This window comes from Nicotiana tabacum, chromosome 10 (genome assembly GCF_000715075.1).
Source record: "Nicotiana tabacum cultivar K326 chromosome 10, ASM71507v2, whole genome shotgun sequence".
NCBI classification, from domain to species: domain Eukaryota; kingdom Viridiplantae; phylum Streptophyta; class Magnoliopsida; order Solanales; family Solanaceae; genus Nicotiana; species Nicotiana tabacum.
Window position 1 is genome coordinate 163,568,581 of NC_134089.1, and position 27,567 is coordinate 163,596,147.

Here is a 27,567-nt window from a genome sequence, read left to right on the forward strand (position 1 = left end):
CAGTACATTTGGCTACATGTTTATGTTAGCCAAGCCTGCAAGTTAAAATTAGAAGCAAAATAATGAGATATAAAAACTATTGGAGTATCTATATTTTAATAGTTAATATACATTGTAAACATCTACTCCTACGCTCTAATTCATTATTCATCTAATGACCAAAGTGGTAAGAACTTTGGACTACTTTACTTTTGAAAAACTTAGGACCCGTTTATCCATAAAAAAAGAAATTCTTTTTCTAAAAATTATTTTTCAAAAATGTGTTTGTCCATGAAATTTTGCAAGTTTTTGAAAAAAAATCGAAAATGAGTTTTTTCAAGACCACTTTTTCTAAATTTTGAGAAAAACTTGGTTCCCCCTTGCAAAACTACAATATTTTTTCAAGTAAAGTACATGTCCAAACACAATTTTAATTTCCAAATAATATCATTTTTCAACTGAACTCCAAATATTACTTTTTTTTCAAAAATTATACAACTTTTATGTCCAAACGCCTGCTTGGTTCCCATCTTCTCTTATATATAGAGGTGTGCAATGAAACTAATCAAAACTCACTTATTCTAATTATCCATTCTCAACTTCCATCACTTTTTTCATGCACATTCCTTCGAGGGTATAAAGAGGAGAAAATCTTTGTTTAAGATTGGTAATAACCCTTCTCTTTATCTTAATTAATTAGTTATTTAATTTAATTTTTCTTAAACTAAGAAAGCATTATAATATATTGAAATGCAGGATTAGGACATACAATTCTCTTTCTCTCTTTCTTCACAAAGAACTAAATAAAAGCTAGAGCTAAGAACAGTACTCCTTTTTAATTTTTATTATTTTGTTTAATTAATTTCCCTAAGATCAACTTAGTTATTTGACTTGAGCAGATAAGGAGAGAAAATGTGGAAGCTAAAGATAGGAGAAGGGGAAGGGCCATGGCTAACGACCACCAACAATTACATTGGAAGACAATATTGGGAATTTGATTCAGAAGCTGGAACTCCTGAAGAAAGAACTCTAGTTGAGAAAATGCGTCAACATTTCAAGAAAAACAGATTCACCCAAACACAAAGTGCTGACTTACTCATGCGTATGCAGGTATTATATTAATTAACTAAAAGAAATAAAGTCCATAATCAATACTCCCTCCGTTTCATTTTATGTATCCTATATAGTTTGACTTGACACAAGTTTAAGAAAAAAATAAAAACTTTGAAACTTGTAGTTTCAAATATATTATAATATTTATGTAGCTATAAAACTTTGGAAATAAATTTGTATGGTTTACAATAGTTTTTCATTAAGAAAGTACAAAATAAGTCATTTTTTAAGACGGACTAATAAAGAAACAACGAAAAGGGTTCAAAATGCCCCTAAACTATTGGAAAATGTTTAAAAATACTCTTCATCCACCTTTTTGGTTCACTTATGCTCTTTGACCTTAGGTCAATGTTGAATTAAAAATAATTACTTAAAAAAAATATTTTGCAAAATATTTTTATTTTTTTAAGCTAATGCACCAGTAGTCCACTAATTTAGTAAAGTCTTATTCTTCTTTTTTCAGTTTTGACAAAAAAACAATTCAGTTTTTACAAAAATAATTATTTTTTTCAGTTTTTTTAAAGTATTTTTTTTTTGAAAAAACTGAAAAAAAAATTATTTTTAACAAAAATATTTTCGTTTATGAAAAATATTTTTTTTCAGTTTTTTTTTTTTTTTAAAATTCAGTTTCTTGTGAATGATTGCTAGGTCCCCATAGTTCATAATTTTAGTGACTTTGCAGCTTAGAAAAGAGAATCCATGTGGACCAATTCCAGCAGCAGTGAAATTAGAAGAAACAGAAAATATAACAGAAGAAGCAGTGAAGGCTACACTAAAAAGGTCCATAAGCTACTACTCAACAATTCAAGCAAATGATGGACACTGGCCGGCTGAATCTGCCGGCCCTTTGTTCTTTCTTCCCCCTCTGGTATATATTTTTCACCTTGTAACTATTAAATTCATATGTGATGAGACACTGGAAATGACAAAACAGGGTAATGTCAAAGTGCATATTATACTGTGATGAGTGCGTTTAACTGGCAGTATAAAAAATAAAATGTTATTGTGTAATTTAACTCGTTGTATGTAACATCTCAGTCCACTAGTAATATTGCTCGCTTTGGGCCTAGGCCCGTACAATTTACAGCGCGTCACTAGGATCTAAGATCTGTTTACTTATATATCGAGCATATCTCCCGTGTTTTATCACATACATCCCCTTTAAGGACTCGGCGTCCTCGCTAGGCTTGTTCAAGGTTGCACGCAGAGTGACTCTGATACCATATGTAACAGCACAACACTAGGGTTTTAAGGTCTGTTTACTTATATACCCAGCATATCTCCCGTGTTTTGTCGATATGAGATTCCCCTAGGGTGTCACATTGTAACATGTTGTCTGTCTATTAATTAATATGTACGTCTGCAGGTCATGGCATTGTATGTTACTGGAGACATGAATGCGGTTTTATCACCAGCTCATCAAATGGAGATTAAACGCTATACTTACAATCACCAGGTCTTTTTATTTTCTATGAATTAACACGTTGTAAATTATTCAGAAAGTGCAGACAGATTGTATATGTGATAATTAATGAAATGATATTTATGTGGACAGAACGAAGATGGAGGGTGGGGATTTCATATAGAAGGACATAGCACTATGTTTGGGACAGTATTTAACTACATAGCACTGAGGTTGCTAGGAGAAGATGGTGAAGACAAAGCATTGGCTATAGGACGTAAATGGATTCTTGATCATGGTGGTGCTGTTGCCACTCCTTCTTGGGGAAAGTTTTGGCTCGCGGTATGAATAATAACAGAGGCGGAGCCAGGATTTAATGCGTATGGGTTCCATTAATAATTTGTACATATTCAATGAATTACTTAAGACAAACATATGGTTTGGACTAAAGCTACCGGGTTCGGTCGAACCCGTAGCTTCTACTCTCCCTCCGCCCCTGAATAATAATACTCTCTCCGTCCTAATGTAACGGTATTTGACTGGACACAGAGTTTAAGCAGGAGCAAAGCTATATGTGGCTAAGACGTATTAAGTGGGAATTGATCCTTATTCCTCTCGATAATTAACCCGATTTTCAACCAAGTGCAACATTCAACCTTCTTGAAACATAGGTGCAAACGGTTAATATTATATCAATTTTAGAAAATATGTACATAAAATATTTAATTTTACGGACCCATATTTTTGCCTATATATCCGACCCCGGCTAAGGGTGGTCAACTGAATATCCTTTGCCGAAAAATTATACTACTGTGTATTGGATAAAATAATACTTGTTATTGACCAAATATAAACTTTAAATACCCTTGCATAGCCCACTGACAAAGAATTATTAAATTTCTGCCTTCGCCACCGATTTAAAAAAAGAGCGAAAGACATATATTTGAAATCTCTCGATTTAGAAAAGAACTTATCAATTGTATTTTACTAATTTCAGGTGCTTGGAGTATATGAGTGGGATGGTTGCAACCCAATGCCACCAGAATTTTGGCTACTGCCTACATTATTTCCTATTCATCCAGGTTTCTAATAATATCCATAATATAAATATTAAGGAGAAACTTTAAACCTAATTTAACAAAATATTCCTCACCAATTTTTTTTCTTTTTTTATAATGCAGGTAAAATGTTGTGCTATGGTCGTTTAGTGTACATGCCCATGTCGTATTTATATGGAAAGAGATTTGTGGGAACCATCACTAGTTTGGTTCAGTTCATAAGAGATGAGATTCATAATCAACCTTACCATGAAATTGACTGGAATAAAGCAAGGAATACATGTGCTAAGGTTTGTAGATTAATCTCTTGTTTTATTAGTTTACAATTTATGATCTGACTTTATTAAAAAATATTTACACAATCATTATTCTTATAAAATAATTAATTCTTTTTTAATATGAGGATAGGAGGATCTTTACTATCCACATCCACTGATACAAGATACACTTTGGGGGTTCTTGCATCACTTTGCCGAGCCAGTTCTAAAGAGATGGCCATTTACTAAATTAAGAGAAAAGGCTTTGAATCTTGCTATGGAACATATTCACTACGAGGATGAAAATAGCAGATACATTTGCATTGGATGTGTGGAAAAGGTAACTTACAATATAGTTGTAAGAGTTTATACTTTTAATTTTTTTTACACTATCAAATCACCTAAAAAATAACTGATTAATTACCTGAAAAATAAGACAGACAGCCATAGGCAGACCTATGTGTAGTGTTGAACATCACTGAACCCTGTAAATTTCGGTAAAAAGATTGTATGTATGTATGCAAGGGGTTTATCACTTTTAGCCCGTGCCAGAAACTATTTACATTCGGTAGCCGAAAAATATATAAAATTTGTATAATTTTTGTATATAACATACATAATATATATACAAAAAATATATATTTTTCGGCTATTATTTTAAGAGTGGCTATACAATGTCATTTTTCATAAATATCTTGGCACTCTGAACACTAAAAGCCTTTGGGGGCACATGTTGAGCAAAATAATATTGCCCCCGTCACATTAAAATCTTGAATTCGCCTCTGCAAACAACCTGCTACAATCAGTGGCAAACTAGGAATTTTAGCAAAGGATGTTCAAGGTTTAATATATATTTATAAAAAGTAATTTTTGACCTATATACATAATATAATTTTCTTATAAAAGGTATTTTTTCCGATGAAAGGAGTTCAACTTAACACCCTTCACTCTATGTGGCTAAGCCACTGTGCATTGGATAGATCCAGTGGGCCTTCTTGCATGGAGCAGCATTAGGGACAATGCCAGCTTTTATTCATGGGGGTGCGCCCTACTATTTTGTATTTTGATGGTTGATACATTTGAGATAACTGTACATATTTATTTGACTCTTAGCTTATGTTGCTAGTTGATAGTTGGCTTGTACATAACTTTTCATTCTAGTTACTTTTCTACTCTTACCAGATTACTATTGGATATCTGAAGATGGTTTAAAATTTCAGGTTTATTCAATAGCTAACCTTTTTTTTCTTAATTATCATCATATTTTATTAACAGATTATAGAAATTCTTATGATTTGCCAAAACTAGTTTGCTAATGATAAGTACGTGTGGTTATTCCAGTCCTTTGGTTGTCAAACGTGGGATGCAGTTTTTTCAATCCAAGCAATCTTATCAAGTGATCTAGCTGCAGAATTTGGACCAATCCTCAAGAAAGCAAATGATTTTCTAAAAGCATCACAGGTTCATCATAAAAACTCAATCTTATTTTTTTTTTATTTATAATCGTGATGGTAAAGTTGCTGCCATGTAACCAAGAGGTTACGAGTTCGAACCGTGGAAATCTCTTGCATAAATGTAAGGTAAGGCTGAGTACAATAAATCCTAGTCCGGCCCTTTTTCGGATGTCCTTTTGATGTCCGAATCAAGTACTTGTGTGCGGCCTATATTTTTAATTGATTGCAGTAGGATAAAATGTATCACAATTATATATCTGAAGATTTGGCACTATTTTTAGGTCAAAGAGAATCCTTCTGGGGACTTGAGGAAAATGTATAGGCACATCTCTAAAGGTGCTTGGACATTTTCCATGCAAGATCATGGTTGGCAAGTCTCTGATTGCACTTCCGAAGGACTAAAGGTAGTTTATTTATTATATTATTTTAACCGCACCCAAAAGTATGACCTAACACTCAATAAAGTTGGCTTAAAATCGTCGGATAATCATGTGGATTCATGATTCGAATTTTATATATGGATTCAGATTCATAATTCTACTGAGTTCAAAACCTATTATTTATACACATTTAGTGAATATTTTAACACATATATATGGTCTAAGCCGAAAGTTAAGTTAAGATGAACTCATAGCTTGTACATTGAATACGTCCCTGCGGATATAAGTATTTAAATCTCCGCAAATATACTAGGTGATTTCTTTTTTTAAGTTTAGTAATCAACAGAGTTACTTAATTTGTACTTATGTTGGTGCTATTATAAGAAAAATTATTGTAGTCATCATTATAATAGAACTAGGGTTTCTTAATTACTTTTTTTTTTCCTTTTGGTTTATGATATTCCATGCTTGTTTTGCAGTGTGCACTTTTATTTTCACAAATGCCTACAGAACTAATTGGGAAAAAGTTCGAGACTGAACGCTTATGTGATGCAGTAAATGTTACTCTGTCTCTGCAGGTAAACACTGATTAGTAATAGTCGTTTTGTTTTTAGGTATATTGCACTTTGTTAAATATAATACTCACAATATTTTATATATTTCGACTACTATTTTCTTGGTAATAGTACTCTAATATTGTATTTATCAGTATAAATAAAGAAAACCTCCTGTAACGCGTAGAAGGTCGTTGAAGTCAGGGGCGGATCTACCATATACCGGGGTCAATTGAACCCATTACTTTTGACGCGGAGTGAAATTTTATATGTAAAAATTCATTAAAATTACAAAAATAGTATATATGAACCCATAACTAAAAATATAATGGGTTTAATGCTAAAATTTTTGAAAGTTGAACCCATAAGGTCTAAATCCTAGATCCGTCTCTGGTTGAAGTATAAAAAAAGGATTTTAAAGATGATTTAAATGTTGTCCTCCTTGAAATTATATGCCATGATTAACCTTAATTATAATTTATAAATGTAGAGTGAAAATGGAGGTTTTCCAGCTTGGGAGCCACAGCGTGCTTATCGCTGGTTAGAGGTAATAAACTGAATCCTTTTCTTTCTCCAAAATAAACTAATTCCTAATATTATATATGTAGTACATTGCTAGTGTAAATATTTAGCGTATATAAATTAAAATTGTATTTGGATGAGTTTATAGTTTATCCGTTGATCGTAATTAAATCATACTTGTAATATATCTACATAATTAGATCACTTACAAGGTAATCTGTCCTACGTATTAATTGATGACCTAATTAAAATGATAACTAGCTAACATATTTTCACATGTTAAACGATATTATACTGATAGTTTAAAATATTTTTATAATGTCCATTTATATAACTTAAGTCCTATTTAAATTCTCAAACTCATATACTCTTCCTACTTGTGCAATTTGTGTAGTTTTTCTATTGCTGTAAATTCTGTTTATTTGATTTGCTATTGACTTTTTTCTTCTTATGTGCATATCAGAAATTTAATCCTACGGAATTTTTCGAGGATACTATAATTGAACGAGAGTAAGCTTTTACGTCCTACTTTTCTAAAATACTGATTTATTAGAAAATATTAAATATATCTTCAATTTTGGAACAATTTTCTTATAAAATGTTTATTTATGATTTCAAGGTATGTGGAATGCACTTCATCAGCAATCCAAGCTTTAACATTATATAAAAAGTGGCACCCTCGACATAGAAGAAAGGAAATTGAAGCTGCAATTTCAAAAGGTTTACAATACATAGAGAGTACACAAAACTCTGATGGCTCGTGGTATAATCTCTAAATCCTCCCGTATTCAAAATTAAAATAATGCGGATTTAATTTGAATTGGGAAAGTAATTCTGAAATGTATATCTAACTCTATTTGTATTTTTTTTTCATACATACGCATGAAGTTTCCCGAACATTAGGAGGGTGTTTGGATTGGCTTATTTTAAGTATGTATTGGCTTTTAAGCATTTTTTTAATTTGTGTGGTGTTTGGCAATGATAAAAAATACTTAAAAGCACTTACTTTAAGTTTAATGCATAAAAAATAAGCCAAAAGTTGGGTATTACCAACTTATGGCTTTTGGGTTTTAGCTTAAAAGCTACTTTATATAAGTCAATCCAAACACCCTCTAGGTGTTTTGCGGAGCCAGTGAAACCATTGCTAGATCAGCACTCCCCTCCAACTTGAAAGAAAAGAAAAGAAAAGAAAAAAATAATTTAAACCTTATCAAAATATACTAGTTAAGAATATGTCATTAGGGTGGGCTATCTACATCACACTTTTTAGGGTGCGGCCTTTCTTCGGACCTACTTATGCACCGGGTTGCGCCCTTTAATTAATAGCTAGCCCTTTGCTTTAATTTTCTTAAATTGATATTTACAAACATATATACATACAGGACAGGTTGTTGGGGAATTTGCTATACATATGGAACATGGTTTGCAGTAGATGGATTAATAGCTTGTGGAAGAACATATCCTACTTGTCATGCCCTTCAAAAGGCCTGTAAATTTTTGTTGTCAAAGCAATTGCCAGATGGTGGATGGGGTGAGAGTTATCTTTCAAATTCAAACAAGGTAGTAATTAACAAGATATATCCTTTCTGTTCTTCCTACACCACAAAATTATTTGAAGTTCATGAGTTGTTACAGTGATCTCAAACTACTATAACAACAACAATAATATATCTAATATATTTTCACAGCGTGTAATCTGGGGAGGGTAGTGTATGTGCATACCTTACTCCTCGAGGAGGTAGAGAAGTTGTTTCCAAAAAATAGTAGCCCTGTGACAACGCATCTCGTGTTCACTCACACTACAATAAATTGAGTTTACAGTTAAACATTTATATATTATTTAGTAAATTTCTTAATATATATGTACGTGTGGACAAAAATTATTGGGTTCACGTGAGCTTATACCGTACATGGTAGATCTGCTCCCATCTCTATCTTTCTAGTTATATAAGGTCTAGGATTATTAGGTGTTCGAACAACTGCTTAGGACAATTGATCACAGGATTTAAAAGGAAAATTGAAACTTGTATTGATTTGTTTCTTTTAATTAACAGTTCTTAATAATTCCTTTAATTTTGATATATCTATTTTTCAATAGGTTTATACGAACATTAAAGGCGACCAGTCAAATTTGGTACAAACTTCATGGGCATTGTTATCTCTCATTAACGCTGGACAGGTTTGTATTACAAACTTGTACTTTAAAAAAAGATTTTTAATTATGTCTTATTTTCACTCCCAATTTACTAATAAATAATAAATTAAGTTCCCCTCTACATCATAAAGCAATACTGTTTAGTGTTTACTAATCAGTTAAAGTTAAATTTCTTAGTATCGGAATAGTGAATCAGTTCCAAACTCTGTCGTTGATATTTTCTTTTTCTTTTTTTCTCCCTCAGGCAGAAATTGACCCAACACCAATACATCGTGGAATAAGACTGTTAATAAATTCACAAATGGAAGATGGTGACTATCCACAACAGGTAAGAAGCTGCCTTTTAACAATGATAACTTTTCTTTCATTATGAACTGTGACTTCTTAGTCATCAAACTGACTCCTGAAGAAACGCGACGAGTTTGCAGAATACCGTAGGGAAATGACACAGGAAAATAATAATAATAATAATACAGCAATAATATTATTTGTAATTGAATATACGAATTGGCTTGAGTCGTACTGCACACTATCCTAAGAAACTATTTCATCAATATGAAATGTTTCCGCAAGATTAAACAAACCTACCTCTATTTATTTAGAGGATACATGAATCAACAAAATATTAAGATTACAAACCCACTTATTTAAAAAGAGAGGAACAAAAGAAATTAAACTACTAAACTTTGAGAAGGAAAAACAACAAAGGAAAGTTGATGAAGACCAAATTAGAAGGAAAGAAGTAGAAGGATTTCTTTGTCTTGTGTTGCTCTCAAACGCACACGCAAGTATACGTGATCGTACAAGTAATAAAATGATAAGTCGAGTGTCGAACCCACAGAGACTTGTATCAACTACCCACTAATTCACCAATATTGCTATTCAGTCAAGCTAAATTCGAGTTCAAGAATGTGATTATACTAAATTATAATTCTAAGTAATAACTAAATTATTAAGCAGTAAAATAATTTTTATGTATTCAATAGAGACAAATATTTCAGGGTTGTGATTGATTCACCAATCCTATTGTGTTCTAGTTAACTCTCCCTCTCATACAATTCACTCATGGTTACTAATTAATCGATAATTGCTCTCACAGCCTTCTCCCGAAATACTACTCGCCTATTCAAAATAGATTAACGCCTATATTCCTATGAAATCAATCTATTAAGAATGCATTAAGATTACGATATTTAATTAAGCACGATGACTAGGTATATTCCTATCCTAACCACAAATCCTCTCCCTCTCCCCCTTCAAAAGTTAAGATCATGCTCTCTTCAATTCTTCTCTAATCTAAACATGACTTTCCCAAGCATAACATAGATAGTAAATAGAACCTAACTACTGGCCAGACAATTAAGCAATTAATTACAGTATTGAAGAAATAACCATATATTAGTGAATTGTAATCAAGTTTAAGTCAACGTTAAACAACAATATTCATGGCTAAATCATAACCCTGAACAATGAGTTTTTAGCCACTCATGATAATAGCAAACAATTTCATAAGTGTTGAATAATTGAAAATACTAAGAAAAGATGAAGAAAACTGAGATCTCTTCGCTTTTGAATGTTTCTCGTGTGTATTCTCCCTCAAAAGTGGTTCCCCCTTCACAAATAAGTTTAGTCTTACTTTTATACGTGTTGGGTAGGTCTAGGACTGAAATAACCGTGTCCCGGACGAATTTGGACAAGTTTCACGCCACTGGCACCCTGCCCAGCGCCAGGCGCCCTCCATGGCGCTGCCAATTTGGAGTTTCTATTTCTGGCGCCACAGGTAGGGCTAGGCACTTCCTGTGGCGCTGCAATGTCCATTTTTCATGCTTTCGTCTGTTTTGGCTCTAATTTCGCCTATTTTGCCCCCGATTGCTCCCGGATCATTCCTACACATAAAAACATCTTAAATTAATATAAATCAACACATTTTACATCATAAATCCACACAAAAAAAAGTAAAACATGAAAGCTGATGAAGACCGAAATTAGAAGGAAAGAAGCAGAAGGATTTCTTTGTCTTACTAATGATAGTTTTCTTGTCTAATTGAGAGCCTACTTATAGGCACATGTGCCTATATCCAACATGCTGAAGAAAAAGAACGTGGCAAATGCAATTGCCACTTTTCAAAAGCATTTTGCCATTTATCTATCTCATAGCTTCTAGAAGGGCTACCACATGGCTTTGGTTAAGACATTTGTCAATAAAAGCTTTAAAATATTGCCACAGTCACCCACTATTTTAAAGACCTTCAAAAATAAACTTGCTGGATTTGTATGGTCCAAATACATGTAATAGGTTTGGTGTTTTTTGGACTACGGACCAAACTTAAACTAATAAACTTAACTCACAGAATTACTGGTGAAATATAATATTTCTATGAACCAATAATTCTTATTATAAGTCAAAGATTTTATACATCACATTTCGACCTTCACAATTTTAATGTTCAATGCAGTTTTGCGCCACTAGGCATGCGCGTGCCTGGTTATTCATGAGAGCTATAAAGACTAGGCCAAAATCTCATAGGAGTGTCCCCACTCCACTCTCATATAGGTAAATTCATCAAGTGTATACTGCTTTTAAATACACCATCCATAAGGAATATGAATTCATTAAGAGTTATAGCTCAGGCTCTCAATTAGTAGCAGTCAAACACTCTCTTTTAGTGCTTCAGTATCAATATTGACTTGTTATTACTCATATGAACCTATTTCATGGGATCTCCAATCACAAAGATTGGATTACCATCACTATTGACAATATGTCGGCCTTAACGCCATCTCTTTTGAGGTTTGAAGAATTAATTTTCTTCCCACATGTTTAGTCATAGGATCGGCCAAATTAACTTCTGACTTCACATAATCAATAGAAATTATTCCATCTCTCAGCATCTGCTTTATGACATCATGTCTCAATTTTGTGTGTCTACTTTTACAATTATAACATTTATTCTTTGTAATAGCTATTGTCGCTTGACAATCACAATGCATAGACATATGAGGCACTACATCCTTTGTTAAAGGAACATTAGCTAAAAAGTTTCTTAGCCACTCAGTCTCAAAACCAGCTAACTCCAGAGCCACAAACTTTGACTAAATAGTCGATCTAGCAATAATTGTCTGTTTAGCTGATTTTCACGATATTGTACTACCACCAAGGGTGAATACATAGCCACTAGTGGATTTGATCTCATCTGAATCAGAGATCCAGTTTGCATCATTGTACCCTTTCAAAAGTAGAAGGAAATCTACTATATATGATACCATAATTCATGGTTCCTCTCAAATATTTTATTAGTCTAACTAATACAGACCAATGCTCTATGTTGGGATTATGAGTATATCTACTCAGTATACACATAGCATAGGCTATATCTGGACTTGTAAAATTTATTAAATGCATCAGACTCCCAATAATCTGAGCATATTTAGACTGAGCAACTGGGTCACCATTATTCTTTTTCAATTGAGAGTTAGCATCAAAAAGAGTGCTCACGGGTGTGATATTAAAATATTCAAACTTCTTTCGAAGTTTCTCAATATAATGTTCTTGTGATAACATTATGCCATCTTCTGTGGACTCGCTTCTGCAAGAAGTTGTCCGCTTCTGCGAAGCAGCCTGATCCTCCTCGTTCTGCTTCTGCGATCAACCAGCCACTTTTGCGCCTTCGCAGATGTGGCAAAAGCTCCGCACTTGCGCGTACTGCCCAGTCCCTCGCCTGGCCGATTCTGCAATTCCTATTTCGCTTCTGCAAGCTCACACCTGCGAGCAAAATTCCACAGGTGCGATTGCACCAGAAGGCAAAAGGTTTCCAACAATTCTCCAAGTCCAAATTTTCATCTGTTAGCCAACTGAAATCCACGAGAAGCCCCCGGGACCTCAATCAATTATACCAATACATCATAAAACATCATAAGAACTTAGTCGATGCCTCAAATTACATTAAACAACACTAAAAACATGAATCGCACCCCCAATTCATGCTTAACAAAAACTAACGAATTCCAACTTCTACATTCGATGCCAAAACCTATCAAATCAAGTCCGATTGACCTCAAATTTTGCACACAAGTCATAAATGACATAACAGACCCATGAAAATTTCCAGAACTAGATTTTGATCCTGTTATCAATAAAGTCAATTCCCAATCAAACTTCCAAACCTTAAATTTTCAATCTTCGCCATTCCAAGCTAAAATTAACTACGGGATTCCAAATAATTATCTGGACACAATCCTAAGTCCAAAATCACCATACGAAGCTATTGAAACCATCAAATTCCATTTCGGGGTCGTTTACATATAAGTCAACATTCGATCAACTATTTCAAACTTAAGCTTTAAATCTTGGAACTAAGTGTCCCAATTCATTCCGAAACTTCCGCGACAATTCACATAATCACAATTGAGAATAAAATATTCATTAAATGGGGGAATGGGGTTGTAATACTTAAAACAACCGGCCGGGTGATTGCATTCTTCCCCTTTTAAATAAATTTTCGTCCTCGAATGGGTTTAGAATCATATCTGAAGTCTTAAATAGGTATGGATATCTGCTTCGCATCTATTACTCAATCTCCCAGGTAGATTCTCTGACTGGCTGGCCTCATCACTATACTTTCACTGAAGCTATATTCTTCGACCTCAACTTTCGAATTTGCCGGTCTAAAATGGCCATCAGCTCCACATTATAAGTCAAATTACCATCGAACTGAATCGTACTAAAATCCAGAATATGAGACGGATCCCAGAGATACTTTTGGAGCATGGATACATGAAACACCGGATGAACACTCGATAGACTAGGAGGCAATGCAAGTTCATAAGCCACCTCTCAAGTGCTCTTAAGTATTTCGAAAGGCCTAATATACCGAGGACTTAACTTGCCCTTTTTCCCAAACCATATAACACCCTCCACAGATGATCTCAGAGTAGTACCTTCTCTCCTACCATGTAAGCAACATCGCGAACCTTCTGGTCGGCATAACTCTTCTATCTAGACTACGCCGTGCGAAGTCAATCCTGAATCAATTTAACCTTTTCCAAAACATCCTAAACTAAATCAGTACCCAATAGTCTAGCCTCACCCGGCTCAAACCAACCCACCAGAAACCGAAACCATCTCCCATACAAAGCATCATACTGAGCCATCTGAATGCTCGACTGATAACTGTTATTGTAGCCAAACTCTACAAGCGACAAAAACTGATCCCAAGAGCCCCTTGAAATCTATAACACAAGTGCATAACACATATTCCAATATATGAATAGTATGCTCGGACTGTCCGTCCATTTGTTTAATATAGAGATAGTGCCTCCAAATGTTTAATGCATGAACAATAGCTGCCAACTTTAAATCATGAACAGGGTAGTTCTTTTCATGTGGCTTCAACTAGCATAAAGCATAAGCAATTACTCTACCCTCCTACATTAAGATACACCCAATATCAATCCGAGAAAAATCACAATATACAGTATAAGAACCTGACACTGAAGGCAAAACTAGAACTGAAGTTGTGGTCAAAGTAGTCTTGAGCTTCTGAAAGCTCTCTTCACACTCATCCGATCACCTGAATGGAGCACCTTTCTAAGTCAATTTGGTCATAAGCGCTGTAATGGATGAGAAACTCTCCACAAAGCGACGATAATAATCGATTAAGCCGAGAAAACTCTAAATCTTGGTAGCTAAAAATGGCCTGGGCCAACTCTGAACCGCCTCTATCTTCTTTGGGTCCACCTTACTTCCCTTACTGGATACTACATGTCCCAAGAATTCCATTGAACTAAACGAGAACTCACACTTTGAGAATTTGGGATACAATATCTTTTCTCTCGGCCTCTGTAGTACAATACTCAAATGTTGTGTATGCTCTTCCTGGCCATGTGAGTACACCATTATATTATCAATAAATACTACGACAAGCGAATCAAATATGGCTGGAATACACTTTTCATCAAGTGCATGAACGTTGCTGGGGCGTTGGCCAGCCCAAAAGACATCACGAGAAATTCATAGTCACCATAGCGGGTCTTGAATGTTGTCTTTAGAATATCCAAATCCCAAATCTTCAACTGGTGATACCTAGACCTCAAATCAATTTTGGAGAACATCCTCGCTCCCTGAAGCTGGTCAAATAAGTCAAAAATACGTGGCAAGGGATATTTGTTCTTGATTGTAACTTTATTCAAATGCATATAATCGATGCACATCCGCATAGTACCATCTTTCTTTTTCACAAACTGAACTGGTACACCCCAAGGCGACACACTAGTCCTAATAAACCCCTTATCAAGAAGTTCCTGAAGTTTCTCTTTCAATTCTTTCAGTTTAGCTGGTGTCATACGATGCGGAGGAATAGAAATGGGTTGAGTACCCTACACCAAGTCAATACCAAAGTCAACATCCCTATCGGCAGGCATACCCAGCAGGTCTACAGGAAATACATCCGAAAAGTCTCATACCACCGGAATAGAATCAATAGTAGGATTGTCAGCATCAACATCTCTCACAAAAGCCAAATATGATAAACATCTATTCCCAACTATTCGTTTGGGCCTTTAAGTAAGAAATTACCCTACTGGGAACAAAATCTAGAGAACCTCTCCACTTGATTCTTGGCAGCCCTGGCATTGCCAACTTCACAGCCTTAGCGTGACAATCTAGAATAGCATGACATAGAGACAATCAATCCATACCCAAGATCACGTCAAAATTGACCATACTAAGCAATAAAAGATCAACTCTAGTCTCCAATACCCTAATAGTACTGAACACGATCGATATACGCGGTCTACAATAATAGTATCGCCCACCGGCATAGATACATGAACAGGTAAAACTAAGGACTCACAGGGCAAATCAATACGACAAGAAATATAGGATGATGCATAAGAATAAGTATAACCAGTGTCAAACAAGGTGGAAGCATCTCTGTGGCACACTGAAATAATACTTGCAACCACTGCATCTGAAGCAATGATTTTTGGCCTGGCAGGAATAGCATAAAATCAAGCTTGACCGCCGCCTAATCGGTCTCCCCCTCTAAGGCGCCCTCTGGATGTCTGAGCCCACCCCGATCTGGCTGATCGGGTGGTGAAGCTGTTGGTGCTGGTATCATCGACCGAGAACCCTGATGTGGCACCCAGCCAATAGTCTAGGACAATCCCTTTTGAGATGACTCAAGTCTCCGCACTCAAAACAATCCATCCTCTGGTGGAACTGCTGCTCCTAATAACCCAAGGAAATGCCTGTAGAAACTTGAGTATATGAGGCTGGGTAAGAACTCTATGCTGGCAATGTACTGAATGATGACTGGCCCGGACGAGTACTGTAAGAATCGTGGCTAGGAGATGCACCATGATGAGCTGGGCGAATCGTTTGATCGGGCCTATAAGGTCTACCCATACTATGATAGGACTATCCCCCAGAAGGAACACCGCTAGAATTACCCAGACCATGAGGCCTATTTGCCTCCCTTTACTCACGTTCTTGAGTACAGACCATCTTTAGCCATCACGCACTGTCAACAATCTCTCCGAACTTAGCACCTCCTACATTCCCTAGAGTCATAACAAAACCAAACTACTAGTTGAGGCCATTAATGAACCTCTTAATACTCTCCCTCTCAGTGGGAACCAACCAAACTACATGATGAGCCAAATCTGAAAACCTTATCTCATACTAGCTCACAGACAAGTCCTCCTAACGTAGTTGCTCGAACTGCCTGCGGAGCTCCCCTCTGCGGGTCTACAACACAAACTTCTCTAAGAATAATACGGAGAACTCATGCCATGAAAGTGGTGTTTCACCTACTGGCCTGCTTCTCTCACAAGTTTCCCACCATCTGAAGGCTGCCCCAGTCAGCTGAAAAGTAGTAATGAGACCCCACTAGTCTCCAAAATACCCGTTGTACGAAAAATCTGATAACATCTATCTAAGAAATCCTGAGCATCCTCTTACTCAACTCCACTGAATGATGGAGGCTTGAGCCTCTCAAATCTCTCTAGTCTCCTTTGCTCGTCATCACTCATAATGGGACCCCTTGGCCTTAGTACCCCCATCATTTGAAGTTCCTGCACTACCTGTTCTGGAGTATGGGAGACGGGGGTATGAGTGTGTTCCCCCGGCCTGAGAAGTGGATGGTGCGGCCTGAGCCGAAACCACCTGAGCAAGGTTAGTGCAAACAGTCAATATCTAGGTCAAAGCCTCTTGAAAGCCTGGAATCACAATAGGCATAACTAGTGCCTAAGCTGGTCCCACTAGATCAACTATATCTGGAACCTGCTCCTGAACTGGAGCAACTAGTGGGTCTATAGGTGTTGCTGTACTAGCTGCACCTCGGCCTCTACATGGCCCTGACCTCTTGTGGCCCAACTGGTGGCACTGGTTGCTGACAATCCAATCTGGTAGCACGTGTCCTCATCATCTGTGAGAAAATAGAATAATATAATTTTAGTTTTCGGAATCAACAAATTTGCACGACAAGAATGCAAGAAAGTGAAATTTTTTCCTAAGAATTCGGCAGTCTCTCGAAGATAAGTACAGACGTCTCTATACCGATCTGCAAGACTCTACTAAACTTGCTCATGACTCGTGAGACCTATGTAACCTAGGCTTTGATACCAACTTGTCATGATCCAAAATCTTATATGTTGTGATGGCACCTGTCTCAATACTAGGCAAGCTGATAACTTCAATAAGTCACAAAATTCTTTTAAGTTGAAACCATAATTGATAAGTTTAGAGTAAAATCCCACAATTTTTGATATAAAATATGACGTTTTTATACAATACACTCCCAAAATCCGGTGTCACTGAGTACATAAGCATTTAAAGGATAACATAGTCTGACTGATAAAAATACTGTCTAAAAATATAGAACAGTACAAATAACTGAAAGGAAAGAGAGTCAAGGTCTGCGGACACCAAAGCAGCTACCTCAATAGTCTCCAACAGATAAATCTCCAAAATCTAGCAATCGTCGTAGCCAGAAGTATCTGAATCTGCATACAAAGTGCAGAGTGTAGTATGAGTACAACCAACTCAATAGGTATCGTAGGTAAACAAGGTAAGGTAAAGGAAGCTTGGATTATAGATGATACTAGTCGCTTTGGTATGGTTCTACCTTTATAAATCAACACAAAATAATATTTACAACGAACTCCTCAAACTCCGTGAAAAGAACAACCGTAGGTTCATGCGCGCAAATTCCTCAATTTCCCTACTCAGATAATATCATAAAATGTTAGGGAAGGAAAAACAATTAAATATAATTAATGATCATAGGAATGCAAATTCCACACACTACACGGCCAACTCACGTGCAATGCAGACAACTCACGTGTCAAATAAAATCAATATATAGATCCGCACGGATAACTCATGTGTTGCACGGATAACTCACGTGACGATAGTATCAATGTATGAACCCGCACGAACAACTCACGTGCTGCATAGACAATTCACGTGCCAAAAGTATCAATATATGGATCCACACAGATAACTCACGTGCCAAAAGTATAAGCCGTCTGGCATAACCACAGGTCTCTAGTCCAAACAAAATATACATGAGCAATTAAACAATTATACAAGTATGTGATTAATGAATTAAGATTTTCATACTCCTAAATTGGTATAAATGTCATGCTACAGTGTAGGCATGTGCAAAATGTGCTATCGTAGCTAAATTCGACATTTTTGTCATTTAAAAACATTTATCAATTTCGTTAAGGGATTAAACCTCTGTGTAGCCTCAAACATGGCTCACAAGTTTATAACAAATATTACAAATAGGGAAAACATCATAGTTTTAAGCTTAGTAGTAAATCCTCGACTCAAAAGAGCCCGGCATAACCCAATCATGAATAAAGAAATTCCCGGTGCCGCACATGGGTTCATTGCCACACCTGTGCGCATCCAATAGCATGTAGCTATCATAACAATTCAGGCAACTAGTGCCTTAATCGAGTTTAAATAAGATACTTACTTCTGGTAAATTAAATCATTCTGCTAGCAAGCTCTTGCCTCACGAATTGGTGTTTGAACGCCTCGAATATAGTCACAATTAATTCGATACATTCAAAACCAATTATAGGAATCGATTCCATATGAAAATACTAAATTTTCCAATTAAATTCGAAAATCCAATATGGGAACCCACGTCTCGGAACCCGACAAAAATTATAAATTATGAACGCCCATTCAACCATGAGTCGAACCACACAAATTTTACCAAATTCCGACATCAAATCGACCTCCAAATCGTAAATCTTATTTTCAAAACCCTAGGCTCAAATTCTTGAATTACACCTCAAAAACACGTAATCTAGACGGAATATTCGATAGCAGTTCAATATTATGGAGTAAAAATGATCACAAGTGACTTACCTCAAGATTTCCTGTGAAATCTCGCTCAAATATTGCCCCAAACCGTGTTTAAAAAGTCCAAAATGAGAAAAATCTTGGAACCTCTCTATTTTATACTCAGCCCAGTGCTTACGCATCTGCGATAAAATTGGTCGCATCTGTGGTCTCGCAAATGCGAGAGTTGCTAATCGGGTCTAACCCTACACCACTACAGAGTGGCGAGAGCGGTCGAAGCAGCTTTTACCCGAGAAGGTCGGGATCGAATCCACAGGGAGCTACAACAATGTTTGGAGTTGGATTACTATCTAAACTAGCAGTGCGTAATACTCTTGATTATACTTCCAATCATATTTGTTTGTTTGTTACTTCTAATTTTATGCCAATGATATGCGAAATTAAGCTAAGTATAAATGCTTGTAAGGTTTTCTAAATGGTTAAAAAGGCACTAGGGAAGTGACTTTCCCCTATGTGAATACTTGACGGGTTCTAAAGCTTAAGGAAAAGTTGTTATGCTTGGGATCGCGATATAGACAATGCACGACACTACTCATTATATATCTCTCGGTAGCTTGAGTGACTTTTCTCTAATTGACTTTCTCAAGACCAATTGGGTGTCAAAATTGTGCAAGCAATAAAGGCTCAAGTCGGGTATTACTATCTCTAGGCTTAACCCTTTAATTGGGGCTATCAATCTCTTAAATACGCCCCAATTCCTTGTTGACCTGATTTTTCTAGACCCAAACTATCTTTCTCAAAAAGAGCCCAAGTTAAAAAGGGACAAATTAGTGTTTGCAACCACTAATTTAACATGAAAAACACAAATCAGACCAAATATCAACCACCCATAAACATCTAAGCCTTAAAATAAGAGACCCGTCAAATACCCACACTAGGGTTGAGCCACAACCCTAGCTAATGGGTCTAGCTACTCATAATAATAGAAGAAATCAGATATTTAGATGAAGAATAACCCATAAAATATAATTACAAGCTAAGATTTGAAGATTCAATGTTAAACTAGCTACAAAATTACTCAAAATAGACTAAAAACGTCGTTCACTTGCTCAGCTACAGATAAGATACCCTAAAATTTTGAAAAAGAAGTATTTATGCAAGGCCAAATTTTCTAGACAAAAATACCCCTGACGGAGGTACCGCGGTCTGCAAGAAATGGACTGCAGCCGTAGTGGGGATTTTAGCTTCAAATCTCTATCCTCTGAATCCAGCCACCGCAGACCACAATAAATGGACCGCGGTGGCTTTACTGCTGCCGCACAAAATGCACTGCGATCAGCGGTGGTTTGAAACTTCAAAAATCTTAGCTCTCTGAATCCCTTCTCCGCGGACCGCAACAATAGGATTGCGACCGCGATGAGGCTACCGCAGACCGCATTGCTTGAGCTTCCAAAATTGCATCCTCTCTGATTTTTTCCACCGCGGACCGCAACAAATGCACTGCGATCGCGGTGGGTCTATTTCTACTACGGTGGATTTACTGTTGTAGTGGTGCTTTGACTTATTCTTGGCACTTGAGCAGGTTTCACTCCTTTTTGAGCTGGTTTTGACTTCCTTGTCACTTTTTGACGAAGCACTGCAAACAAGCACAACATGTAAGCTTTCGGGATTACTTTTATACATTTTTAGTCCAAAACTCAAGCAAAAAAGAGCATATAATAGACTAGAATCCCTAGTTATCAGTTGCCTACTCTTCTATAACCTCTCACGCTTCTGCAGACAAAAAGTCCGCTTCTGTGGACTCGCTTCTACGAAGCAGCCTGCTCCTCCTCGTTCCGCTTTTGCGATCAACCAGTCGCTTATGTGCCTTCGTAGATGCGGCAAAAACTCTGCACCTTTGCGTACTGCCTAGTCCCTCACCTGGCCGGTTCTGCGATGCCCATTTCTCTTCTACGAGCTCGCACCTGCGAGCAAAATTCCGCAAGTGCAATTGTACCAGAAGGCAAAAAATTTCCAACAATTCTCCAAGTCCAAATTTTCATCCATTAGCCATCCGAAATCTACCCAATGCCCCCCGGGACCTCAACCAATTACACCAACACGTCCTAAAATATCATATGAACTTAGTAGATGTATCAAATTACATTAAACAACACTAAAAATACGAGTTGCACCCCAATTCAAGCTTAACAAAAACTAAAGAATTCCAACTTCTATATTCGATGCCGAAACCTATCAAATCAAGTTCGATTGACCTCAAATTTTGCACACAAGTCATAAATAACATAACAGACCAATGAAAGTTTCCAAAATTGGATTCCAAGCCTGTTATCAATAAAGTTAACTCCCGGTCAAACTTCCAAACCTTAAATTTTAAATTTTTGCCATTTCAAGCCAAAATTAACTACGGGATTCCAAATGATTATCCGGACACACTTATAAGTCTAAAATCACCATACAGAGCTATTGGAACCATCAAAATTCTATTTCAGGGTCGTTTATACACAAGTCAAATGACACGGCCCCAAACCGACCCAGTCGTGATGGCGCCTATCGTGAAACTAGATCAGCCGACACATTTCCAATTTAATCCACATTTCATTTAAAAACTTAAGTAAAATCATTTTTCAACTGAAATTCGAAAAAGATATAAAGTTAAAATCAACAAAGCGAAAAAATACAAGCCCGATCTCGGGTGTCACTAAATCATGAGCAACACTACAATAGTTCTGAAACAAGACAAGACCAAAATAGTCTTGAAATAACAACAAAGTACTAATAGGAAGATAGAGAAGGAGAAAGTGGAACTGCGAATCTCCAAGCAGCTACCTCGTTATCTCCGTGAATGCCACAACCGGAATAGTCAACAGCCGCTACCGTGCCATGAGATACCTGGATCTGCACACAAGGTGCAAGGGGTAACGTGAGTACACTAACTCCGTAAGTAACAAGTCCAAACTATGGACTGATAGGTAGTGACGAACCAAACCTTAACAGGTAATACAATTAAACTGTGCAGGAAAGTAGACATGCTTGCAGTTCAAGTAAAAACTCAACAGTAAATAAATGGAGTATGATTAGTACGGAGTATAAAGCTAAGAAAATCTCTATGTATCAATGTACAGATAGCATGATCAATATTCTATGTACCTCCACTCACAAGTGCTCAACCACTCGGTACTATATATGGTCATCCAGTTGAGGAAAGATCTATCCCGGAATATATATACATCACTTACCGCAGTCATCCAGTATCGAGGAAGGCCATTCCAGCCCTATGGAGAATATCTATCTCTAGGTATAAACACTTCGGACAAGATCCATGTCCAGGGAAGCTCCATCCCTCAATATCATCAACTGCGCTCACTCGGGTGTAATGACTCTGGAGGGGCTCCTTTTAGCCCAAGTGCTATAACAAGCTAACGAAGGTATAATCAATATATCGTTGCGGCGTGCAGCTCGATCCCATACTGTCACTCAATATCAGGCTCTCGACATCACTTAATCATCACTCTCCAGTCTTACACACACGGGCTCAAAATGTCATGATACTAGCCCGAACAATGATACGATGTGTCAAATAACAATAATTGAGACTGAGGCATGATATAATATGCATGAACAGGACCGAGTACAGAATATCAATGAAGCTAATGATATGACAGTAAGAAACGACCTCTCGGGTCTCAACAGTATTTGCGTAAAGCCTTAACATGATAATTAGCATGAATCTATAGCTCATTAACTTAATCACATAATTATAACACAGATATCAGCAAGAAAAAGTCACTAAGTGGTGTCATGGAATGATTCAGGCCGCAATTTTTACGGTGCACGCCCACACGCCCGTCACTTGGCATTTGCATCACTTCAATAGTAATCATAGAAAATATAGTTCGGGGTTTCGAACCCTCAGAACTAAGTTTGGAAGCATTACTTACCTCAAATCAAGCCAAGCTCTAGCCCGTGACGCCCTTACCTCTCGATTCGGCCTCCAAATTCCCCGAATCTAACCAAAGTTAGTATATATCATTAATACACGCTAAAGGAACAAAGCCCAAGAGAAAATAATCAAATTAACTCAAAATCCCAAAATTGGCCAAACCCGACCCCTGGGCCCATGTCTTGGAATTCGATAAAACTCACATCACAAGAATCTTTATCCTCCCACGAGTCTATACATGCCAAGAACATCAAAATCGAACCTCAAATGGCCCCTCAAATTACCACTTAAAGCTCTCCAAAACTCAAGCCCTAACCTTCAATTTTTACCCTTAAATTTCACAAATTTCATGTCTAATCAGTTAGAAATCACCATAAAATCGAGTATTGAGCTCAAAAATATTACCTCCAAGTGTTACCCTTGAATCCCTCTTCAATTCCTCTCAAAAAGCTCCAAGTCCGAACTCAAATGGTGGAAAAATGACCAAATTTCGTAAAGGCAAGAATTTCAATGTTCTGCCCAGGGGTTCTGCATTTGCGGTCCAATACCGCACCTGCGACAGCTGCACCTGCGAGAGCCGCACCTGTAACAAGAAGTCTGCATCTGCGGAATTTCACTTAAAGTCCCCATACGCACCTGCGATCTACGGTCCTGCATGTGCGATTAACCTTCCGCATCTGCGATACATCCCCAGCCAACTGGCCTTCGCTCCTGCGATCAAAGTGCCGTTTCTGCAGCTCGCACCTACAGTCCCTAATCCGCAGGTGCGGTTATGACAGAAACACAGCAGTTTCAACTGCAAACTGTTTTTTCCAATTCTCCGATAACCCGTTGAAATCATCACGAGGCCCTCTGGACCTCAACCAAACCTGCCAACAAGTCACATATCACCATTCAAACTCATATCAACCCTCGGAACACTCAAAGCAACGCCAAAATACCAAATTCCAAAACTTCCGCATTCCGCCATCGATCAAAAAGTCTATCAAACCTCATCCGAATGACCTGAAATTTTGCACACATGTCTCAATTGACACAACGGACCTACTCCAATTTTCAGAATTCCAATACGACCCCGATATCAAAATTTTCACTACCAACCGGAAAACGCCAAAACTCCAATTTCGCCAATTCAAGCCTAAATCTACCACGGACCTCCAAAATACATTCCGATCATGTTCCTAAGTCCCAAATCACCTCACGAAGCTATCCAAACCATAAAAACCAAGTTCCGATATCTTTACTCACAAGTCAACTTCTTGTTGACTTTTTCAACTAAGGCTTCCCAAAAAGAGACTAAGTGTCTCATTTCTCTAAAAATCACTCCGAACCCAATCAACCAATCTAATACGATGAAATATAGTTGAACAATACATAAAGAAGTAAAAATGGGGAAAACGGAGCAGTAACCCATGAAACAACCGGTTGGGTCGTTACATCAACATTCAGTCAACTATTTCAACTTAAGCTTTAAATCTTGGAACTAAGTGTTCCAACTCATTCCGAAATTTCCCCAACAAGTCACATAATCACAATTAAGCATAAAATATTTAGTAAATAGGGGAACGGGGCTGTAATACTTAAAATGATCGGTCGGGTCGTTACAAATTGATACGGAGTTTGGTTAGTTCTTCTATGTGGTATTCTATTTTGTAAGTGACATGCAAATAAAATAGCTTCACCCCACAAATTATCAGGAGCATTAGAACTAACTAACATAGAGTTCATTATCTCTTTTAATATTTTATTTTTCCTTTCAGCTACTCCATTTGACTCTGGTGATTAAGGCGGAGTTACTTCATGAATAATTCCATTCTTTTCATAAAAATCATTTAAAGATAAATATTTTACACCTCTATCAGATCTAGTTCTCTTGATTTTTCTACTAAGTTGATTCTCAACCTCAGTTTTATAAGAAATAAAAACATTAAAAGAATCATCTTTGTTTCTAAGTAAATACAACTAAGTATATCTAGAAAAATCATCAATAAAAGTCACATAATATCTTTTACCACCTCTAGCCATAGTTTGCTTTAAATCGCCTAATTAGTGTGAATCAAGTATAATAATTTAGTTTCTCTATTTACAGAAAAATAAGTCTTTCTAGTACTTTTAGCTTCAACACATATTTCACACTTGTCAATATTATTTGAGTCTAAATCAGATATTAATCCTAGTGATTGTATATTTTTTATATACTCGACATTAACATGTCCTAGTCTAGCATACTATAAAGAAACAGACTCAACCATATAAGCAGAAGAAGATGTATTTTCATTGCTAGTATCAGAAATATTAAGCATAAATAAACCATGGTTACAATATCCATTGCCTACAAAAATATTATTTTTGGTCAATACGACCTCATCATTCTCGAAATAAGTCTTCACCCAACTTTTTCTAATACATAGAAACCAAATTGGTTTGTATATTAGGAACATACAATACATCACTCAATGCTAAAGTTTTACCAGATGTGAGTTTGAGAAGAATTTTTTCCTTTCCCAAGAATGCGAGTTGTCCTTGAGTCACCAAGATAAATAGTTTCTTCTCCATCCTTAATGCGGATGTAAGACAAAAATTTATTTTTGTTTGCACAAATATGCCTAGTAGCACCAGAGTTTATCACTCAATCTCTCACATTGGCCACACTATTTATTTGTAAAATGACAGCAACAACTATATTATTCACTTTAGTCAAATTTAATTTTGACTTAACGAGATTATCATTTATCCCAGCTCTTCTCTTGCATTGAGCTGCATTTTTCTTGAAGGTTTTAATATTAGCATTGGATATGTAACTATGTCTATTCACATAGCTATGTTTTGACATTAGAGTCTATCAAAGTTGTGCATGCAATAATGTATTTTCAATACCATGGATATCTGGCAAGATAGCTAGAACATTAGCAATGGAGACAACACCAAAATTGGTAGCACCATCAAAAAATTTCGTAGTAGTATTTCTTGCCATAGTTTTTTAAATTGTTGGAAAATGACACAGGATAAAAAATAATAATAATGATGATAATAATATTGCAATAATATTAATTGTAAGCAGATGCACGAATTGGCTTGAGTCGTGCTGGGCACTGTCTTAAGAAACTATTTCAACAATGTGAAATGTTTTCCCAGGATTAAACAAGCATATCTCTATTTATTTAGAGGATACAGGAATCAGTAGAATATTAAGATTACAAACTCAGTTATTTGAAAGAGGAGAACAAAAGAAATTATACTACTAATCTTTGAGAAGGAAAAATAACAAAGGAAAGCTGATGAAGACCGAAATTAGAAGGAAAGAAGCAGAAGGATTTCTTTGTCTTACTAATGATAGTTTTCTTGTCTAATTGAGAGCCTATTTATAGGCACATGTGCATGGATCCAACATGCTGAGGAAAAAGAACGTGGCAAATGCAATTGCCACTTTTCAAAAGCATTTTGTCATTTATCTCATAACTTCTAGAAGGGCTGTCACATGGTTTTGATTAAGACATTTGTCAACAAAATACTTTAAAATATTGTCACAGATACCACAGGTGAATTCCACAAAATACAGAAGAGATATATAAGTAAACAAGCTTTAGACCCTAGTAATGTGTTTTAAAGATGTGTGGGTCTGTGTCCAAAGTAGACAATATCACTAGTGAACTGGGTTGTTACATATGGTATCAGAGCCACTCTGCATGCAACCTTGAACGGTGGTGGGACAAACCTTAGCGAGGAAGCTGAATCCCGTATGTGACCCCTAAGGCAGCGAATCCTACATCGACAAAATACGGAAAAGATGATGATTATATAAGTAAACAAATCAGTAAACCCTAGCGACACGTTTTGAAATCATACGGGCCTAGCCCCATGACAAACATTTACTAATGGGCTGGGCGGTTAAAATCCAATAATATGATTGTAAATAAAATTCTTTCATTCCAAGATATGAGCATGTATATAGCAATTTTATATACTGAATGACTAATGTTCCATTTCTTGTGTATTTGCAGGGAATAACGGGAGCATTTATGAAGAACTGCACCTTGAACTATTCATCATACAGAAATATCTTCCCAATATGGGCTCTTGGTGAATATCGCAAACGTTTTCTAATGAAACTGAAGTAGAATCCTTGGACTTCATTTTCATTTAATGAGTCTTGAGCCTAGGGTCTATTGATGGGGTAAGATCTGCGTACACCCTATCCATCGTATCCTTCTCAGACGTCACTTATGGGACCACACTCGGTATGTTATTGTTGTTGAAGTATGTACACTAAATATATGTGTTTCTACTTATTTTTGTGAAAAAGAGGAGGCCAAGCAAGTGGCATACGTGTTGTAATCCTCCATTTTGTGATCTAAATTGCAAACATATTCGCAACATTCCTAATATAATAGAAAGTTGCAATTGTCGTTGCAAAGAGGAGCGATTTATT

General features: G+C 36.4%; 1 protein-coding gene across 1 annotated transcript; it reads left to right on the forward strand.

Annotated features, from left to right (window-relative positions):
- Positions 1-559: 559 nt before the first annotated feature.
- On the forward strand, positions 560-27,567 carry LOC107822584 (lupeol synthase-like). The gene is made up of 20 exons (XM_075224044.1): positions 560-646; positions 879-1,089; positions 1,775-1,960; positions 2,459-2,548; positions 2,648-2,836; positions 3,492-3,576; positions 3,676-3,842; positions 3,961-4,149; positions 4,315-4,321; positions 4,992-5,029; positions 5,151-5,270; positions 5,545-5,667; positions 6,123-6,221; positions 6,688-6,744; positions 7,183-7,229; positions 7,339-7,482; positions 8,102-8,279; positions 8,818-8,898; positions 9,119-9,202; positions 27,140-27,567. The coding sequence occupies exons 2-20, from the start codon at positions 892-894 to the stop codon at positions 27,254-27,256; spliced, it is 2,199 nt and encodes a 732-aa protein (XP_075080145.1). The 5' UTR covers positions 560-646; positions 879-891; the 3' UTR covers positions 27,257-27,567.

Bases quoted from the DNA above. Each gene is read 5' to 3' on its own strand.
- LOC107822584 (XM_075224044.1), top strand. From the start codon at position 892: ATGTGGAAGCTAAAGATAGGAGAAGGGGAAGGGCCATGGCTAACGACC. The intron at 3,577-3,675 runs GTTTCTAATAAT...TTTATAATGCAG, and splicing joins ATTATTTCCTATTCATCCAG to GTAAAATGTTGTGCTATGGT. The intron at 7,230-7,338 runs GTAAGCTTTTAC...TATGATTTCAAG, and splicing joins GATACTATAATTGAACGAGA to GTATGTGGAATGCACTTCAT.